Source organism: Macaca mulatta, chromosome 13 (assembly GCF_049350105.2).
Source record: "Macaca mulatta isolate MMU2019108-1 chromosome 13, T2T-MMU8v2.0, whole genome shotgun sequence".
Classification (NCBI taxonomy): domain Eukaryota; kingdom Metazoa; phylum Chordata; class Mammalia; order Primates; family Cercopithecidae; genus Macaca; species Macaca mulatta.
Genome location: NC_133418.1, coordinates 91,706,493 through 91,726,219, shown reverse-complemented (window position 1 = coordinate 91,726,219; position 19,727 = coordinate 91,706,493). Strand labels below are relative to the sequence as shown.

At 39.5% G+C, this 19,727-nt stretch overlaps 1 protein-coding gene across 27 annotated transcripts in view; it reads left to right on the top strand.

The window, feature by feature from the left end:
* The window catches only part of LTBP1 (latent transforming growth factor beta binding protein 1), a 445,556-nt gene that overhangs the window by 287,650 nt on the left and 138,179 nt on the right, over nt 1-19,727 (top strand). For 15 of the 27 annotated variants that reach the window (XM_077959735.1, XM_077959733.1, XM_077959732.1 and 12 more), the window contains 4 exons: nt 2,307-2,429; nt 11,154-11,321; nt 14,651-14,878; nt 16,960-16,982. In XM_077959735.1, coding sequence (XP_077815861.1) covers nt 2,307-2,429; nt 11,154-11,321; nt 14,651-14,878; nt 16,960-16,982 — 542 coding nt within the window. The remainder of the gene's footprint in view (nt 1-2,306; nt 2,430-11,153; nt 11,322-14,650; nt 14,879-16,959; nt 16,983-19,727) is intronic. The other 12 variants (XM_077959737.1, XM_077959738.1, XM_077959736.1 and 9 more) reach the window with 1 other exon arrangement.

Sequence of the window (19,727 nt, the reverse complement as noted above, 5' to 3'; positions counted from 1 at the left end):
TTTGTAGTAGTTCAGGAAATATTAAAAAAATAGAGAAACCAAAGGCAGTTGAAGGAAACAGTTTTTCTGGAAACTGTGAGAATGTGTCACAGAGGAAGGCTGAGGCTTCCTGGGCTCCTTGGGCCAAAATTAGGGGAAGAGTTGGTGCCAGTGCCAGTGACACAAGCTGATTAAAACAGTCGTAACGGGAAGAGTCTTACACGATTCTTCTTCTTTGTGGATTTTTCTGTCTCTTACTGTGTATACCCAATAGGTTTGCTTGGTCATTTTTGTTTGTCTTCTTCAGTCTGAATTCCTGTCCTCCATTCCCATGACATCAGGGTCAAGGCAGTGAGCAGTGTGGAGAGTCAAAGAAGGGGCATTGGAAGAGGGTACTAGGCACTGGTTGTAAATCAGGTATTTATAAGTCTAGGGGGAAACCTCTACCATAGCCTGGCAGCCAGCCGCAAGGCTGAGATGGTGCTGTTATAGAAATCACCTAGCAAGGGAAAATTCTGGGTCCTCAATCTTATCCTGGAATGTGTAGTGGTGCAGCCAATGAACAGGAGTACAGGCCATTCAGGGGAAGAGGAATGCTAATAATCATACCCTAGTGAGGATGAGAGGGGAAACAGAAGAGTGGAAATTTTGTCCAGCCTTCTTGACCACAACTGGCTGGTTACCCAAACTTGAGGTTTTACTTGGGACATATAATAGGGCTTCACTTGTACCATGTAAGCTCCAATTGGACTTGGCACTCTTCCTGGTCCTTCGTGGTGGTTTTCTTAAAAAGAATGAGTTATGGGGGAATATTTTCAGTTACATGCTGTACATGAATGTGCATTCCAGAACAACACACACTTCAATAAGTAATGAGATGGTCAGGTGCTATACTGTGTGCCATACCAGGTGTCATCAAGCTGTACCAGTTTCCAGCTACGTGCAAGTTGGAACACCATAGAATTTATACAGCAAATATGCATTAACTTATCATTTGAATGTCATGGAAGGTATCATATTTTATCACTGAAATTAACTTAAAAATTGCATGTTCTGAGTAAAATATGTACATTTAGATCACGATGCCTACTTAGAACATGAAATATTCATGTTCAAATAATGTTGGTATTTGCTCAAATAATGATTGAGGACTATATTTCTTTTTATGTGATGATCCTGATAATAATGTTTTGCTACCATTGTATCCAACTTTTTGATTTTCAATTAATTACCTTTGCAAGTGACTATATAATCTTTCTTTGTAAAATCACTCCATTTGTATCCCTCCTCTTTCAAATCACTTTGATTTTCCCCTGGATCTCCATATGCAGAGTATCTTAAGTGTCTATTTGTAGCAGTGATTTCCTCTTTCACTCTATTTCTGAATCTTCTGCTGCTGCCAGGTATTTCTACTTGGGTATCCCAGTGTGGCCTTGAACTATAAAACTGAACTCCTCATCTTCCTGCCTTCTTTCTTCCTCAGAACTCCTTCTGCAAAACCAGCTGTGATTTTTTTTTCCCCTTTTTTCTTAGATTAGAAGCCTCCCAGACATCCTTGACTCCTTTCTCTTACTTCCTCATGGTGTGTAGTCCAGTCAAGCCTGAATTTTACGGGCTCTGTTTCCAACTATTTACCTTCCTGAATCTTCTTTTCCAGCCAGTGGTTTGACTCATTATTTCCTGAGCCTCCTTCCCCTGGCCACACTCCGTGCTCAAGCTCCAGTGTTTCCCACAGAAGTCATTCCTTCCCTTCCTCACCCATCCATCCAGCTCCTGCCCAGACATCAGCACTCTGAAGGCTTACCTCCTCCTCAGTGCCACAGTCTGCCCCACCTCCAGCTTCCTTCTGTGGCTCTTACTGTCTGTGTAGGCAATTTCATAATTTAACTTCTAACAGTTTATGACAGTTCTTTCTTGTATGACTTGAATTGCTTTTCACTTCTTTAGTTTTTCAAATATTCATATGTACAGTTAGACTGTCAGTGCTTCCAGAGTGAGAGTCTTTGCCTTACCTATATGCTCCGTAATGCCTAACATAAACTAACACTAAAGCGAAAATTCTGTGAAGGCCAGAATTTTTATCAGTTTTTTTTCACTAGTAAATCCTTAGCACCTGGCATGTAGTAAGTATGTAATAAATATTTGCTATATAAATGGTAAATGTTCAATAAACGTTAATTGATTTAATATTATTCACACCTGCGACATCCTTTTTTCACTATAACTAAAAGATCATTATAGTGAAAAAGGAAGTGAATGCAATGTATAGCCAGAATCTGCTCAATGGGGCTTGACCACTCCTTCTAAAGAATTATGTTTTCCTGCAGATATTAATGAATGTCAGCTACAAGGTGTATGCCCTAATGGTGAGTGTTTGAATACCATGGGCAGCTATCGATGTACCTGCAAAATAGGATTTGGGCCGGATCCTACCTTTTCAAGTTGTGTTCGTAAGTAATAATCACTTTTTACTCCTATTTTGGATTAATTGTCTTTGGGGTTTTCCCAAAAGAACGGAAATGCTCAGTGGCCAACTGAATGCTTGTAAATATGCGGAAAACCTCATTAATTAAAATGACAAGGAGGGGGCCCGCCTGATGTAGTAAAATAAATCTATATCATGGAACCTTCTCTAAAATGCATTTTTATTGTGGTGATAAAAATATAGTAGCTAAAACTCAGGATAAAGACAAAGCCCACTGAGGAAATACGCTTTGATGGAAAGAAAAGAGGGAATTAAAATGGACATATCAACCTTTCTTGGTACCTGAGAGATGACAGTAGGTTTTTCTGTCATAAATACAGTATTTTAAGGATTCTTTAGGTTGAATTAAACTGTGTCCCCGCTTCTGCCTTTAAGTATTCCAAATTCTGAGTCTCTGGACTCTACTTTAGTGAGGTTTCACTTCTTTCTCAATTGCAAGAGTCTGGAAAATAGTTACCAAGGCCCTGTGTTTTAGATTTTCTAATTCAGTTCTGATTTCAGATATTGTCTTGTTCTTTAAACCCACCAAAATGACCCTATATTATAGTGTTTTGCCTTAAAAATGTTTCTGAGACTTTCCCTTGTTTCTGATAAGGGTAAAAATCCTTCATCAAACCACATGTTCTAATATTGGTTCTGAACTATAGTTTCACCAAAGAGATACTCCCTCTGCATGTAAAGTAATCCATGTAATCACTACAGATCATGTGCCATTAGAGAGGAATGCATTTTAGGTGTAAAGTTCTCAAATGCAGATTTGAGATTTTAAGATTGTCTTATTTTTAAAGTAGTCATGCCCATTATTACAAAAGTGGGTAAGCACTGCAAGTTTTTTTTTGTTTTTTTTGGTTTTTTTCTAAAGAGATGGGGTCTTGCTATGTTGCCTAGGCTGGACTCAAATCCTGGACTCAAGTGATCTCTGTTCAGCCTGCTGAGTAGCATGACTATAGACGTGGGCCTTGTAGCACTGCAGATTTTTAAAGGTTATATAGAGTTTAAACGGATGCATGACAGAAAACTATTAGGATAATTTTAAGAGCAATTGTGTATTAGTTTCTTTCCTGCAAGTTTTTTGTTTTTATCTGTCTGTCTGTCTGTCTATCTATCTATCTATCTATCTATCTCTGAGACGGAGTTTCACATATGTCACCCAGGCTGGAGTGCAATGGTGTGATCTCCACTCACTGCAACCTCCGCCTCCCGGGTTCAAACGATTCTCCTACCTCAGCCTCCCAAGTAGCTGGGATTACGGGCATGTGCCACCACACCCAGCTAATTTTTGTATTTTTAGTAGAGACACGGTTTTGCCATGTTGGTCAGGCTGGTCTTGAACTCCTGACCTCAGGTGATCCACCCGCTTCAGCCTCCCAAAGTGCTGGGATTACAGGTGTGAGCCACCATGCCCGACCACTTTTATTTATTTTTTAATGTGGCTTTGGTATATAATGAGCTGCATCTTTCTTGTCCCTAGTTGGAAATTTGCCATTTGGTTGACATGTTCTTCATGAGTATACTGCCATTCATTTTTAACCAAGCTTCTCTCTCTAACTCTGTGCCCTAAGGTGAGATATCTACATATCTCATAAATAACATATCTCATAAATAAAATAACTAAAATAAAATAAGGTGATAAAGACAAATGTAGTAAAATAAAAATGACAGTCTCATTTATTACTTTTACGTGAGTTTGTTGAGTCTTTTGAAATGTTATTACTAATTACTACTCTTTTCCTTTAAAAACTGTCAACTGCAGATTAGGAAGTTTTACACGTAAGTCCTCTTTTCTGTGTTCTTTTACAGACAGTTTTGATCATGAAGCAGACAGACACCTAATTATAAGGCTTTCCTAATGGGTGGTAAAATTAGACCATAAAATTATGTTTGCACACAAGGTACCTTTGAAACTGATGCAAGGATTTGGAAATTTCAGGCCAAAAATCACATTGTTGATGGTATCCAGATAACTTAGGGGATCATTTTTGGCTGATTTGAATTATATTAACAAAATATTTTAAATCATTTTATAATTTAAGCATAAAGATTGTAGAGTTTGGATATAGAGTTTGTTATGAATGCTTTTCCCCCTCTTTTATAATTTGACTTGTAGTCTGTTTACAATTCTTATATTGAAGGTTGCTGATTAGGTAAACTTGCAGAACTAGTCACAAAATGCTCTGTGAAAGTTTGACTAGATCTGATGTCTAGAGTTTAGGGCAGACATCCAGGTTTTAATAAGATTGTAGCAATCTGCCAATGAGATTTTTGAAACACTTGCATATTTCCTTAGCATATTTTCCCTGTCATTGCGCAAATAATTCTGAACTTATTAAACAACCATCCATTCTTATTTGAAAAATAAATAATTCAATTTTACGGTTCAGCTACAACAGCTGAAATGGTAAGTATTAAGAGACGTTTGTTGCTAGTTAAGTGGTGTTCCAGTTGAGAGTTTGAAGTGAAAACCTGGGCTCTTTACCAGTGTTGAGTGAGAAGATTTATTCCTCTTTCCTCTGAATTTACCACATGTAACATCACAGAGACATATAGAGTTCCTTTAGGATTTGCGATTTGAACCAATCCAGTCTGATTTTCGGGTGAATTCTGTGAAGAACTTGATGGGGGAAGTCTGAAGACAGAAAGAATTAGGGAAGAAGGTGATACTTACAGAGGAAAGGAAAAAAATGGAAAGATAATGGTATTTTTGGTAGCCACAGGGAAGTAGCAGAAGGGGACTGGAGATCACACACACGCGCACGCGCGCGCGCACACACACACAGACGCATGCAGACACAGGCACTCAACACAGTGGTTGCTAAATGTCTGCTCTGGAGAGAGATAAAACCAGCCAGGGATGAAGCCTGCAGGCAAATGGAGGATACTGACAACATTTGCTAAGACAACATGAATTTAGGCCATATCCAGAGCATACAAGGCGTGGCTGACTCTCTGAACCCCTGCACTAGATTATGCCCAAGGAGCAACGGGAAGCACTTTCTCTTCTTGAATGCACTGAACTGAGGTGAACCCCCCCAGAATTCCTTGGCTCCAGCCAAAGGTTGCAACAATTTCACTTTCTCTCCTTGCTGCTTGCCTTGGCTTAGCCAAGCTAAAAGGAAGAAAGTAGGCAAATGCTGGCATTTGCTGCCTCTGACCTCTATGTTTGAGGCTTAGGATGATGTAGCAGCATTCTCCAGACCTGTTGCTACCTGATTTATGGGGAAAGGTGGAAACTCAAGGACTTTCCAGAGCAAATTCAAGAAAAGTATCATAATCTTTGCGATCGAAGTAGGAAGACTTTCTGGCTTTCTGAACTCCTTCAGGAACTTCAGAGCTCCATGATGAGTGCTGCTGAGAGTGTGTCCATAGGTTCAGTAAAAAGGCCCAGATAAAAGAATTCTGAGCCTGGGCTTTTGCTGTTTCATAGTACTCTTTACCTATGGACTTGGAGCTAGCTGACAGAAGTGGAGGGTTAGAGAGAAGATGTGCTCAGGAGCTTCTGCCGTAGTCCTGGAAGTCATGAGATAAAGGACAAGTGCCTTTTAAAAGCCGGTCTTCATTAGGTACATCATTCATTTGTAATTTCCTGAGCATCTTTATGAGAAACATACCATGCTTGTCTTATACACTGGGAAACTAAAGCTAGGAAAGTTTAAGTAGCTTCTCACACAGCTAGTAGCTGAGAGTTGAGATTTAAAACAGGATTTGTGCCTCCAAATTTAGGGTTCTAGATCAGGGGTTGGCAAATTATAGCCCATGGGCCAACTCTGTTTTTGTGAATAAAGTTTTATTGGAACGCAGCCATGTCCATTCATTTACTTACTGTGTGATGCTGCTTTTGTATTACAGCGACAGAGTTGAGAAGCTGCAACAGAAATTGTATGGCCCACAAAGCCTAAAATACTTATTATCTGACACTTAACAGAAAAAGTTTGCTGACGCTCAAGCTAATTAACACTGTCCAATAGAACTATCTGAGATGATGGAAATATTCTCCATCTGTGCCACCTCATACAGCAGCCACTAGTCATATATGGCCTGTGTAACTGAGGAATTGAATTTTTACTTTTATTTAATGTCAATTTTATCCAAAGAGCAACATGTGGCTAGTGCCTAACATATTGAGTGGCGTAGCTTTGTATCCTTTTTGGCAAAGCCAAATGGGTAAATTAATGCTAGCTTTCCAGCTTTTCCCTTAAAATGGGCTTTCCTTCCAGACTTGATATCTTTATACCCATGGTAACATTGTTGTCCAGAGCACCCTGGCTGGGGGCCTGTGTCATCTTGGTCTCTTGATCTTTTGGTTTCAAAGGATGCCATTTAGTCTTCATAATTTATCTTAGGCCCGTTCTTTTCTTTCTACCTCCTCTGTGGCCATCTCAGATTAGGCCCCTAGCCTCCCTCACTTGGAGGTCTCATGGCACCGTGGCCCAGAGGTGAGACAGAGCTGTACCAACTGCTTGCTCCCAGATTATTAGAGTAACAGTGAAAACCATGACAATAATAATTTTTATTGCAAACTTCGTAAATGCCACGCACTGTGCTAAGCACTTTATGTGAATTATCCCATATAATACTCACAAGATCTCTATTGGATTTGTACTGTTATTTTTTCTAATTTAGAAATGAAGGAATTGAGGCACAGAGGGGTTAGGGATCTTTCCAACAGTCAGACAGCCTGTAAAGGGTAGAGCCCACATTTGGAACTGGATCTGTCTCACTCCACAAGCTGAACCTTTAGTCAGGAGACAGTAAACAGTCCGAAATGCCAGGAGTAAGTCATTTATTTAAGGAGAACTGATATTTTCATCTCACCGGCCACACTATAGAATAGGTGACCTAACTGCAATGGCCTTGAATTATTGTTGCTTTTATTTTGGTTCTCCACGAATTGTGGTGTTTTTTTTGTTTGTTTGTTTGTTTGGTTTGGTTTGGTTTTTTGAGAGGAAGTCTTGCTCTGCTGCCCAGGCTGGAGTGCAGTGGCGTGATCTTGGCTTACTGCAACCTCCGCCTCCTGGGTTCAAGTGATTGTCCTGCCTCAGCCTCCTGAGTAGCTGAGATTACAGGTGTCTGCCACCACACCCGGCTAATTTTTGTATTTTTAGTAGAGATGGGGTTTCACCATGTTAGCCAGGCTGATCTGGAACTCCTGACCTCAAGCGATCTGCCCACCTCGGCCTCCCAAAGTGCTGGGATTACAGGCATGAGCTTCCACCCCCAGCCATGAATTGGTTTTTAATGACGCATTTCCCAGTCGGAGTGCCCAGTGGTTCTTACTGCCCTGGGAAAGCTGCCTCTCAGACTCCTCATAGCAGCTTTACCTACTTCCTAGACCTGCATCCTAACACTCATCCTCATAGATACTAAGCTGTGAAGGGATTAACTGCTAATGTGGAATTTCATCCAAGAAATAATTAAGGATATTACAGATGTGGGTGGGAGTGATTGCAGACTAGTAAGGTTAGCTAGATCTTTATACCCTTGCTGTTTTCTGAAATCCTCCCTACTTTTCAACTTCTTTTAAGTACCAGATTAATTAATATCTGCTTAATATTTGTCGTTCACATTTTAACTCACTTATGCCTAGTGTTCCATTATTGGAATGCTAAGCTTGTGGGAGTTATTTATATCCTACTGCTCAAGGTTATTGCAGTAGGTCTGATTTTTCACACACACACACACACAATTTGCAACTTTCAGCATAAATGGATCAATACATTAGAGTAGTATGTCTTTGAAAGTATAATGTGAGTTTATTATACGATCCTATAATTAAGGCCATAATTAAATATAAGTTGCTTAATGTATCACTGAGGAACCCAAGCGATAGTACCTTAGCTTTTTACTGTTGTTTTGTAACTGAATTGCCATCACCATGGGCTCTGTGGTTATGATTCAGTACTGTACTTGGGTACAAAGCTATATGCTTGTGACCAGTTTGAAAATTTGTCTTATGTCTCTAGCCAAGAGCAAAAAAAAATTACTTTCCTGGTGAATGTTGCATTTTCAGTAGGTTTTATGCTTCTGAAGTGCTTTTGCCCTTAGATAAAGTATCAGAATCTTTTTGCTGTAATTTTAGTGACACATCCTGCACAAAATAGGATCTGACAAAGTGCTATTTCAGTGTACATACATGTAAGAGCCTACAGGCACCCATTATCACTCCTCAGTTTTATTCGATTCTAGAGCTGTTTCCCCTCTTCCTTTGAAATCTTTTGGCATTTCTAGTTTTCTTTAGTATAGCATAAAACCTTATGACTCAGTAGAATATATAATCACATGTACCATATTTTAAATAATAAATGTAGTGCACTAATGTGTTATCCTTTACAATTAATCTTCCAATCTGAGGTTAAAGATGTTCAGACAATAGCAACACCAATCTTACATCATTCTGGGTAGCATCTTGTTTCTGGGTTTATGCATAATGTTGACCAGAGTGTGAAAATACTAGAGATGTTTAATAAAATAAACAGAATGCAAGTCATTTGAAATGACAAAAGAACAACAGGCAATGTAGGTACTAAAATAGGGGCAGTTTTAAATGGCACACCCTGTCAGGTATATGTGGCATAAATGAACAGTTTTGGCTTCAAATAGTTGTAGATCAAAGAAAATGTGAATCGTGAAAGCATCAGTAAAATTTAGATATGGGAGAGGCTTTAAAGTAGTTGACTAGAGGCATCTGGTGCTCACCTCCTCCACAAAGGAGAACCAAAATAGCAAGTAGATAATCCCGCTTCGAACAGATCACCTAACAGAGAACACTGAAGTTCAACAGAGAAGTGACAGGAAACACCTAAGGCAGGGAAGGAGAGGGAACCAAGGCAGCCTGCTCGGCCAGGATTAGCTGGGAGCCTGGGGAGGCTCCCCAGTGTGAGGAAAGGGTAAATGAGAGACCTCCAGTGATCCACATTCCCATGTGAATTCCTGCAATCCTAGCCACAGGAGAGCCCTTTGGCCCTCACAGACTCCGAGACTAACCTAGGGAGCTGCCTAGAGACCTCATGATGGAATTGCTGCTGAAAGGGAGCTCCCGCACGCTGGGTCCCACACACACCTTCTGAGTCTTAAGCAGGTCCCACCGCCACTGGCACCTGAGCACTCCTCTCAGAGGCCCAGGCCAGGCCCACCCAATGTACCACTACCATCACAGCTGGCACTCACCTGTACGTACCACCTGTGGGCCTGGGGACTGGCCTGCCCAGCCCATTGCAGCCACTGACAACACCAGCATGGACTGCGTGGGAAGCAGAGGGTTGTCTCACCACTGCTACTGCCATCACCTGTGCTATACCCACTGCCCAGGGACTTGAGGACCTGCCTGGCTAACTACTATCGCTGCTGGCACCTAAGCAAGCCATGTAGAGACCCAAGAATTGGCCCACTTGGACCCACTAACACCAGTGCCTGTGTACTCTGCCCTCGGGCCTAAAGACAAACACACTTGGCCCGCCTCTGCTACCACTGGGGCCTGAGGACTGGCCCACCTGGTAGCCTCCTCAGCAAAATTTTATCACAGAATCCACTAGCAACTGTACCTTAAGGCAATGCAGAAATCATAGACACCACTGATGCCATTTACAGCTGAAGAAATCCTATGGAGACTACACTACTGCGTGTACCCAGAATCAAAGCCAAAGTGCCCTGCCCAGATAGCACCACAGATAACATCTTCAGGAAGTCCTCCCCTAAAAAAGATGATAGAGGAATTGGGTAAGGGAAAGGCAAGTCAGAAAACCTCATTTGGATGGTGATATGATAGAGAAGAGCCCTGGTTGGGTTTGGGGAATGGGCAGAGCGGGGACACCAAACTGTCTGATTCAGCACCTTTGACTTGACCTGGACCTGGTTCTGTAGAACACACTCCATTCATATTTGCATTAGAAGATGAACTTCTTGAAGGCAGGGCTGTCTTTTGCTTATTTTCATATTTGCCATGTGTGCCTAGCAGAGTATTAGCTGTTAGGTTGATGAACTCTTATCTACTAAACGCATTGCAGAAGATTAGGATTAAGGTTTAGATATTGGATGCCTAGAGCCTCATATACTTTTGCAGTGTTTTCTGAGGAGCTGAGCACATCATCTCTTCCTTCTCCAGTGTGCTGTCTGGCTAGAACAGGGGCCTTGTCTGGCACTCCAAATCAGAAGCCACTTTCTGCCTCCTGTTCATGTTCACTGGCCTAGGGTGAGACCTGACGGGCCCTGCAAGCTCTCACTTCCCTGGGGTGAGAAGAGCAGATGCTGGCTTGCAGCATCAACCATGTTCCTCATTCTCCAAAGTGCCTGATTATTCATTAAATGCTGCCCTAGAATTATCTCTACTGTGGTTAAATATAAAAAACTAGGTAGTGATTTTGATAGTAGGTGACTAGGTTTATTTGGAAAGGTGGGTTTTTTTGTTGAAATTTTTCTCTTCATTATGCACACATACCTAATTGCACGCTTGCTAAAATGGAAGAAGGGACCAGAGAGGGACAGGGACAATCACTGTCACAACTTTTGGTGCCCTGACTCTCAAACTCATATGGTAAACTGATTTTTCATCAGAAAGGTGATGCTCTTAATCTAGACAGATTTATCCTGCAGTATGGTTTTTAATTCATACCTTAGGGTTCATTTTACTATCATTTGGAAAGCCAATGTAGTTTTGGTTTCTCATGTAATGTCAGGCTTTATCTCTCTGCTTCAGCTGATCCCCCTGTGATCTCGGAAGAGAAAGGGCCCTGTTACCGACTTGTCAGTTCTGGAAGACAGTGTATGCACCCTCTGTCTGTTCACCTCACCAAGCAGCTCTGCTGTTGTAGTGTGGGCAAGGCCTGGGGCCCACACTGTGAGAAATGTCCCCTTCCAGGCACAGGTAAGACATTTTCAGCTGTATGTGCACATAGATTCCCAGCCACATGAGTACACAGGACAACTTTGGCAACTTGGGTCATTTTTTGTTTCTGACTTTAATTTTTAATAATACATTGTAAATACTTTTATCACTTTTATAGAAACTGTACACATACAATGTTGAATCAGTGGGAAAAAAATATGTACGAAGAGATTTTTCCCGTTTAAGTGTGATATCAGACTTCCTTTTGAATATTAAGAAATGCCATTATATTTTATCTTCAATTTCCAGGACTCTGAGTCTGATACTTAAGTGTAGAGAGACCAGAAGGCTCTGTTGGGCCATGTGCTTTCCTAATGATTGGCTGCTCATCAATTCACAGTAACTGGACTTGGTGCAGGTTGATTCATTTACTCATTTACTGAGTATCATGCTTAATTTCTTTAATTGGAAATGGAGGGAATTATATTCATGATTGAATTTACGCTATGAAGATTAATAACTTAAGGACAGATCTTGCCAAAACTCCTGAAAACTTCTGTGGGAGTTGAGTATTAAGAAGTAGATTATTCTTTATCCTTCGATTTGGTACATAATTGCCTTATGCCCTGAGAATGCAAATTTCTCTCTTTAAATACCTTACTTCTACCAATGAACCACCAATTTCTCAAGCAAGATGAAGTAGAGTTAAGTGGAAGAGAAAGAAATGTAACCTGAAATCATTAGACCTGATATTAACAAGGAATGGCCTCAATTGCACTTACTTGGGGTAGACATTAAATGGTCTCCTCAATTGCATGTTGGATAAGATGCTTTCCACCTAGGAAAGTGTCTTAACTGTCACAGGGCCATGTAATGTCTTAAAGCTGTAACTTACACCATAGCAGACAAGATTTAAATATAAGTATTATGACTCACCTTTGTTCATGGTTAGAACCAGAAAGAACTGCGTTAAGGCAAAGGATAATACAACATTGATGGTATATTGGTAGACTAGATAATTTTAGGCCTCCAAAAGGTCCTAGTGCCCTCTTGTGCCATCTGATCCATTTTTTTTCTTTTTTCTTTTTTTTTTTTTTTTTGAGATGGAGTCTCGCTCTGTTGCCCAGGCTGGAGTGCAGTGGCGTGATCTTGGCTCACTGCAAGCTCAGCCTCCTGGGTTCATGTCATTCTGCTACCTCAGCCTCCCAAGTAGCTGGGACTACAGGTGCCCACCACCACGCCCAGCTAATTTTTTTTTTTTTTTGTATTTTTAGTAGAGACAGAGTTCCACTATGTTAGCCAGGATGGTCTTGATCTCCTGACCTTGTGATCCGCCCATCTCGGCCTCCCAAAGTGCTGGGATTACAGGCATGGATACTCATTATTAAAAATTAATCAAGTAAATAATCTTTATAATTTATAGACACGTTTCTCATGAAGTTCAGTTTTTAAAGCTTTCAGTTTGTGAATTTATTATGCATATTATTGTGTGTCTGTATAATGTGTTTTTAATTAAAAAAATTTTTTTAAATTTTTAGCTTTTAAGTTCAGGGGTACAAGTGGAAGCTCAATTTTGATGGCTTTGTAATCCTTACATGAAGCATAAATTGAAATGGTGACTGTAACTCAGGGATACTCCTCTAGTACTATCAATAAATTTGAAAATAATGTTCAAGATAAAATTTTTGCACTGAATTTTTGGTTATATGGTGATTTTCACTAAAAATATTTAGTTCATTAATTCTTTAAACTTGGTTCTTAAAATCATGTTTTCTTCTAGAAACATCTTTCCAAGTAAAAATTGTTTTTCCTAGTTAAACATAAGAATGAGGTTCTACCATTTAGTGTGTGATCCTTAGAAAAACAATATTTTAGCATACTATAAGCAGTATTTTTAGAGTTTCCTTTTTATTGAGAACTAATTTTAGGTCCCAGACATCCAATAGAAGATCTCTTGTTCAGGGAAAGTGAGACATGACTTATTTTACATTCAATTTTAAAAGTAGAAATAAAAAAGTTAACCATAAGCTCCTTGGTGTCTGCATTTGGTAATTTGCCTCCAACACCAACACCAAAGGGATTAGGTGGATTTTTCCTCTGAAGGCCACACACTGCCTTACCCTACTTCTCCCCCTTGCCTTTCCCCTTCACTATTCATCGGGATTATGCTGTGGAGGTTAGCAAATCACATGTGCTGAGTCTACTGTTTTGTTTTTTTTTTTTTTTAAGAATACAAAACCATTTTTTTCTGGCAATGGTAGTGATTCCAGTGCACAGGATAGCTCCTTGGCCTCTGGGTAATTAAATGAGCTGGTCACGGCCAGGCTTTTGCCCAGCTGTTGTTCCTTTACTTGAAAATAGCTGCATCTTGATTTGGCATTTCCCTTCTTTCTCGATTTCTACCTATCATCTCCAGCATGTCTCACTTCTGTAGACTCCTCCTCACTATTCCGAGATTCTCCCCTTCAGAAACACTTCCCCTTTTCAGTCTTCCGTAATCGACATCCTCTTACCAGCTGATACATGGCATTTTGGTGGAGCCGTTTGTGTTCTTCAACTGGAAACAAACCGTGAGGATTTCAGCATCTCATTTCCCTGAATAGTGATTTTTTTTTTTCCTTTGGTAACCTTATGGCTCTTCATCAATGTCACTGAGTTCTTTGTTAATAACTAATGAAATTACATCAAAGTGGGGAGAAAAGCCTGATTTTTGCAAATAACACATATACTTACAACATGAGATATATAATACATATAGTGTCTTCTATATATAAAATATCTCCTAATGTATAACCTAATATATATAATATTTTCTAATTGGTTGCTGATATATATGGGATGGAGGGCTAACTACATATATATATAGTTACCTCTATCCATGGTTATGCATCAATGGATTCAACCCAATTGGTTGGTTGCATCTGTGGATGCAGAACTGGATATGGAGGGCTGATCAGACTATGCAATTTTATGTAAGGGACTTGAGCATTGCAGATTTTGGTATCCACAGGGGGTATCCTAGAACTAATCCCTCATGGATACTGAGGGATGACTATGTATATAATATGATATATAAAATATATGCTAAGTATATGCTATACATAATATGTATATTCTGATTTGGTAGGATAAGGAATTACCAGATGGAAAAATGTTTAGTAAAAAAAAAGAGTTGTACTTTTTTCTGTAAATATGCAAGTTTATCAGAAATTCAAGCAATTTGCTTACATTTTGCACCTGTTTTTGAAGTTTTAAAATGTAACTATATTAGTGATGATTTATTAAGAGCTATTCATCATGATATTTTCCTCTATATAAGTTTGCACTGTTAGATTTTTAAAAGGAATATTTTCCCATCCCAAATCTAGCTGCTTTTAAGGAAATCTGTCCTGGTGGAATGGGTTATACGGTTTCTGGCGTTCATAGACGCAGGCCAATCCATCACCATGTAGGTAAAGGACCTGTATTTGTCAAGCCAAAGAACACTCAACCTGTTGCTAAAAGTACTCATCCTCCACCTCTCCCAGCCAAGGAAGAGCCAGTGGAGGCCCTGACCTTCTCCCGGGAACACGGGCCAGGAGTGGCGGAGCCAGAAGGTGAGAGCGGTAATGGATCATGGACTCTAGACATCTCTCTGTGTGTCTTTGCTTTGACTTCTCTGTTTATAACCCTCTAGAACAGAGTTTCTCAGCCTCAGCCCTATTGACATTTTAGAGTGGGTAATTATTTGACTAGGGGCTGCCCTGTGTATTGTAAAATGTTTAGCCACTGCTCTAGAATAATATGTACCTAGTAGATAACAATATTCCATGGTACTTTCAGAATGTTGTCCTGCTGTTTGGGGGCTACTTTATCTTGGCATTTATTCCTGGAGAGTGATCTAGATCCTTCAGGGAATAGCCCTAATTCATTTCTTGTCTAGAAGGCCATTTAACAGATATTTATTTGTGAAGTGGAATCCACAGACTTTCAAAGTTAAAGCATTAAAGTCTAATGGGCAGTCAGGGATCATGGAGGGTGAAATGAAGGAAGCTAAGAAATTGTCAGTTGAAGAGATCTGGTGACCACCTCGTGTGGTTCTTCCGTTTACCCTCTGAGGAACCTGAGACCTAGAGAGGGGACATGACTTGCCAGATGTCATATAGAGAATATGTAATGCAACCTGTGACCACGGAGCACCTTTTCCCAAGGAAAGAATTGAAGGCCTTCTACTTGAGAGGGAGTCTAGAGACAATGGACTTTGACTCTCTCTCTTTGACATTCAGGATGTGGGGTCATCCCTGTCTCTTTATATAAACCAACAGTATCTGATACTTCACATATCTTGCTTACAAAAAATGTTCACCTCAGAAGGAACATACCTTTTAGATTTGTATGGAATAGACATATTTTCTCTAATAAAGCTCCTGTTGGCTTTTCGCAGTTGATTCTTAGGTCAGAATTCAGGGGGCCACTTTTGGGTGCTGTTGAGGAGATAGAGTGCCCAGGCTAGTGTTGTGTTGGGAGCTTGCCACAGCCGCCTTCTTGGTAAGGCAGGCTTTTTTTCTGAGCTCTGAACGTTTGTGTGTTCTGGCCTATTTGAGTCTATGCTTTCACTCACTGCATTTCTCCCTCGGTAAGGCAGAACAGACAGAACCTAAGCTGGAATCGACAGTTTTAATCAGTTTGCCCCTAGACAGTTAGTGTCATGGCCAGATGATTGCAACTGTTCATTGGTTGCACAGGCAGGAGGAAATGGGCCGTAGTTCCAGATTTTGCCTCAAGACCTTCTTGGTGGTGGGTTAGGCAGAATAAAAGATTAATTGACTTTCTCCAACCCCAAGAATATTGCAACAATGATTTTAATTTGTCTGGTACCCTGATTGCTTTCAGGGGTGCTCCTACCCAACCTGTAAACTAATGTTTGTGGAGACATTGATTAACTTATGAGAAAAATCCTGGTGAATGTTGATCTAGGGCTTTAGAACTAATTAATATGAAGGACCGATTAATGAAAAGCAAGCCTTTAAAAATACGAAGGCATCACCAACACCCTCACAATAACCTTTATGATTGTGTAATGTATAATTTGTTCAATATATTGATTCTAATCTCTTAATTGGCCCTTCCTGGCTTGTGAAATTCTTTTTTGTAATTTAGTTAGCATATCATTCTGAAAATATCCACGGGCTTCATTAAAGATTGGAATACATCAAGAATGCAGCACATGCTCTCATGTCTCTTATTGAAATCAGTGACATTCTTTTTTAACATTGACACCAGAAAGCGTTGCAAACATTATATACCGTAAGGATAAGCCTTTAACCAATTAATGAAAACATTTGTTTTCTAACATATGGAAAGTTCCACATAATTGAGATAAGGCATAAAATGATATACCAGAAAGTTTTGCCTTCTTTAGCTTTTTTGTTTAATTTTGATTTTGAAAGAGTTTGCAAGACTTATTCACGTCTCCATGTGCTCCAGTAGCTGAGGAGTAACAGCACTGAGGGTTCTCTGTTAGTCATGTGTAAAATTCCCTAAAATGGCAGATGATCCTAATTCTGCATTTGCTGTAGTTTGATTCTTAATCCTTTTGCGGAGATACTGGACTTCTATTGCTTTTTAAAAATTGAAATATTTTTAAGACTGAATTGTCTTAAATGATACTAATACCGTTTTTCTTTTCTGGTTTTAGTGGCAACTGCACCCCCTGAAAAGGTAATTTATTCATTGTTGGCAAGTCTTTTTGTTTTCAACCCTCCAAATGATTTTCTATTAGAATATGTATGGATTTTTTAGACTTAACTTTAGTAACATCTCTATTATGCATCATTTGGTTTAAGTTAATATAGCATTTAGTTATTCAAAAAAAATTTATTGAGCCATTGTTATAGACTGGGACTATTCTCAGTGTTAGGAAAACAATAGAGAACAAATAGGACAAAACTCTCTAATGAAGCTTCAATTCTAGTGAGAAGAAAATGAGGAACTAATGAGAATCAAGGGCATAAATAGAATTCAGTGTCACCTGATGGCCTGGACCATCTGTGAAAGAAAAGCTGTGACATGCTTAGATAAGCATGTATTCTTAGAGCATATAAATAGTGAGGTACTTCTTAATTCAACTAAAATTTAACATACATATTTGAATTGAGTTGAATAAGAACAGAACTTACACTTAAAAGTTACAATCAAATACTAGAATGTTACTTTTTGAAAAGTCAGTCTGTTGGCTTTTGGGCATAGAATGGGGCTATGAATTGTGAGACATTTTAGTAGCAAATGTAAACATTTACTGGATCTAAGTCCTATTTAGGTAATATTGTTCCTTCTCTGAATCTGGCTTTCTTTATTTAATGAAAACATTCATTTTCATTAAATGAATGAACTTTATGTCGAGAACTACTATGATATATTGCTAGACTAAATTATCATTGCATTTTGAAATGGGATCTCAATGTACATAACAGGATTTAATTTTCTTTTTATCTCCTTCTCCATAATAACTACATGAAAATTAGGTAATTATTAAATATGTATATATTTATGTATCATTCTTTAAGCTGACAAGAATGCATTGTTAGAATTTAGATGAGGCAATGCATACATAAATTATTTTAAATAGTATTCTAAATCTTTATCTTATAATTATGGGATAGAATAACATAAATGTCATAATGTAAGTGCTGAAATAATCAAGAAAAAGAGACTGACGATTTTGGAGTGATAGCACTTGTCCAGAAAGAGGTTATAGTATTTTGAGCCCAAAAAAAGTGTAACAGATATGCATACTTTATGTGTACTTTTGAAACTCTTAGCATCTCTAAAGATCAGTCACAGAGAGTAGTTTGCAATTTTGTTGATTTTGAATTTAGTTCTGGTTGATATATGGAAGTAATTATTTAGCTTGTAGGTGGGCCAGCCAGCAGCCTGGCAGTCTCATCATAACTCAGTTCTTCTGTCTTTATGATTGAATTTTATAACTTTCATTAAAAATCTAAAAGAGATCCTAAAAAATTGTCTTGTATACTTTTACTGCATTTTATTTGAGGAGGAGAGAGTACAAAAAATGCAATCATAGCCTTTGTTGTCTTGGTACTTACAAAAGTCTCATGATGTTATGTGATGGATGAAGAAAAGAGAGGATGCCCAGGATGTGCAAAGGTGTGGTGGAGGGGACAGTCAGGCTCATGAAAGACTTGGTCAGAAACAGAATTAGGGACTGCTTTGGAAAGCTAGAGTACCAAACTGCCATTGTAAATCAGTGGGGAAATACCCTGAGTCTCGACTGGACCCTATTTGTTAAACGTAGAAGTGGTGTAGATTAGGAAGTCTGCTGCCTCACAGTGATGGGGAAAATTCTGTCTGTAAACTGCAGGAGTGGATTAACACCTGATCCTGGTCTGTTCCTTGTTGGCATTGGCCATGGCTGCAGGGAATGGGGTGTAATAGAGACTGGTTGAGGTCATCTCTAGTAAGTAATAGAAAGCTAGTCTATATTCTTAAGAAGACAGAGGAAATGTGGAGAAAACTGTTAAGTGCTCAATATTTGTAGGAGATGAATTTTGGTAGGACTACTCAAGTTAAGAAGAAAGAGGAAACCAGTTAGATTATTACAGTAAACTGAAAATGAGAGTGAGTCCAGCCTAGGCAGGTGGATATGAAAAAGGGTGAACAACTATAAGAAAAAAGTATCAGTGGATGGGGCTTTCAATGAAGAATGAAAGAGAGAGGACTAAAAAGTGACTTTAAGTCTGGATGGGACAGATTAATGATGACTGTGGCATTGGCAGAAATGAAGTTGGAATGAGAGCCTGGACGGTTTTGGAAGGGTGGGCTGGAGGTATCTGTGGGATACCTAAATGGACTTACTCTGTAAGCATTTATGCTTGCAAAGTTGGATTTGTGATGAGATATTCAGGCAGACTATCTTAGAAAAAACAGAAAAGAGGTGATACTTGAAGCCAGGAGAAGAGGATAAGAGGTTAACAGAGGCCAGAGGAGTAAGTTCTGGAGGTGGAGGAGGACACCAAGTTCTTGGTTCTGGAGGAGGACAGAACCAAGTAACTCGATGAATACTTGAATGTAGTGATGATATGAGCTCTCTGGTCCCATCTGGTGTGAGTGAAGTCTCAGATCCCTAACTAGGCTAATTGTTCAGTTGGCATGAGCCCTGCACAGTTATAACTGGAAGCTGAGCCGTGGATGATGGACTGCTTCTTTGCTTGAGGTCCAGGGGACAAGCTTGGGCACCAAAATGCATGATAAAGCCCCAAATCCTTCTCCAAGCCAGCAGATTTCTGTTGCTCTGCCTGGCTACCACTGTTCAGAAAGCTGGAGTTGTAAAGTTATCAGATGTGAGGTTAAAGGAGGCTGTAGTGACTGACTGATTTAAAATATTTTAACTTACCATGTGTTCTTTGTTATGGCACATCTGCTATATTCATTATTTAATCTGCAAAC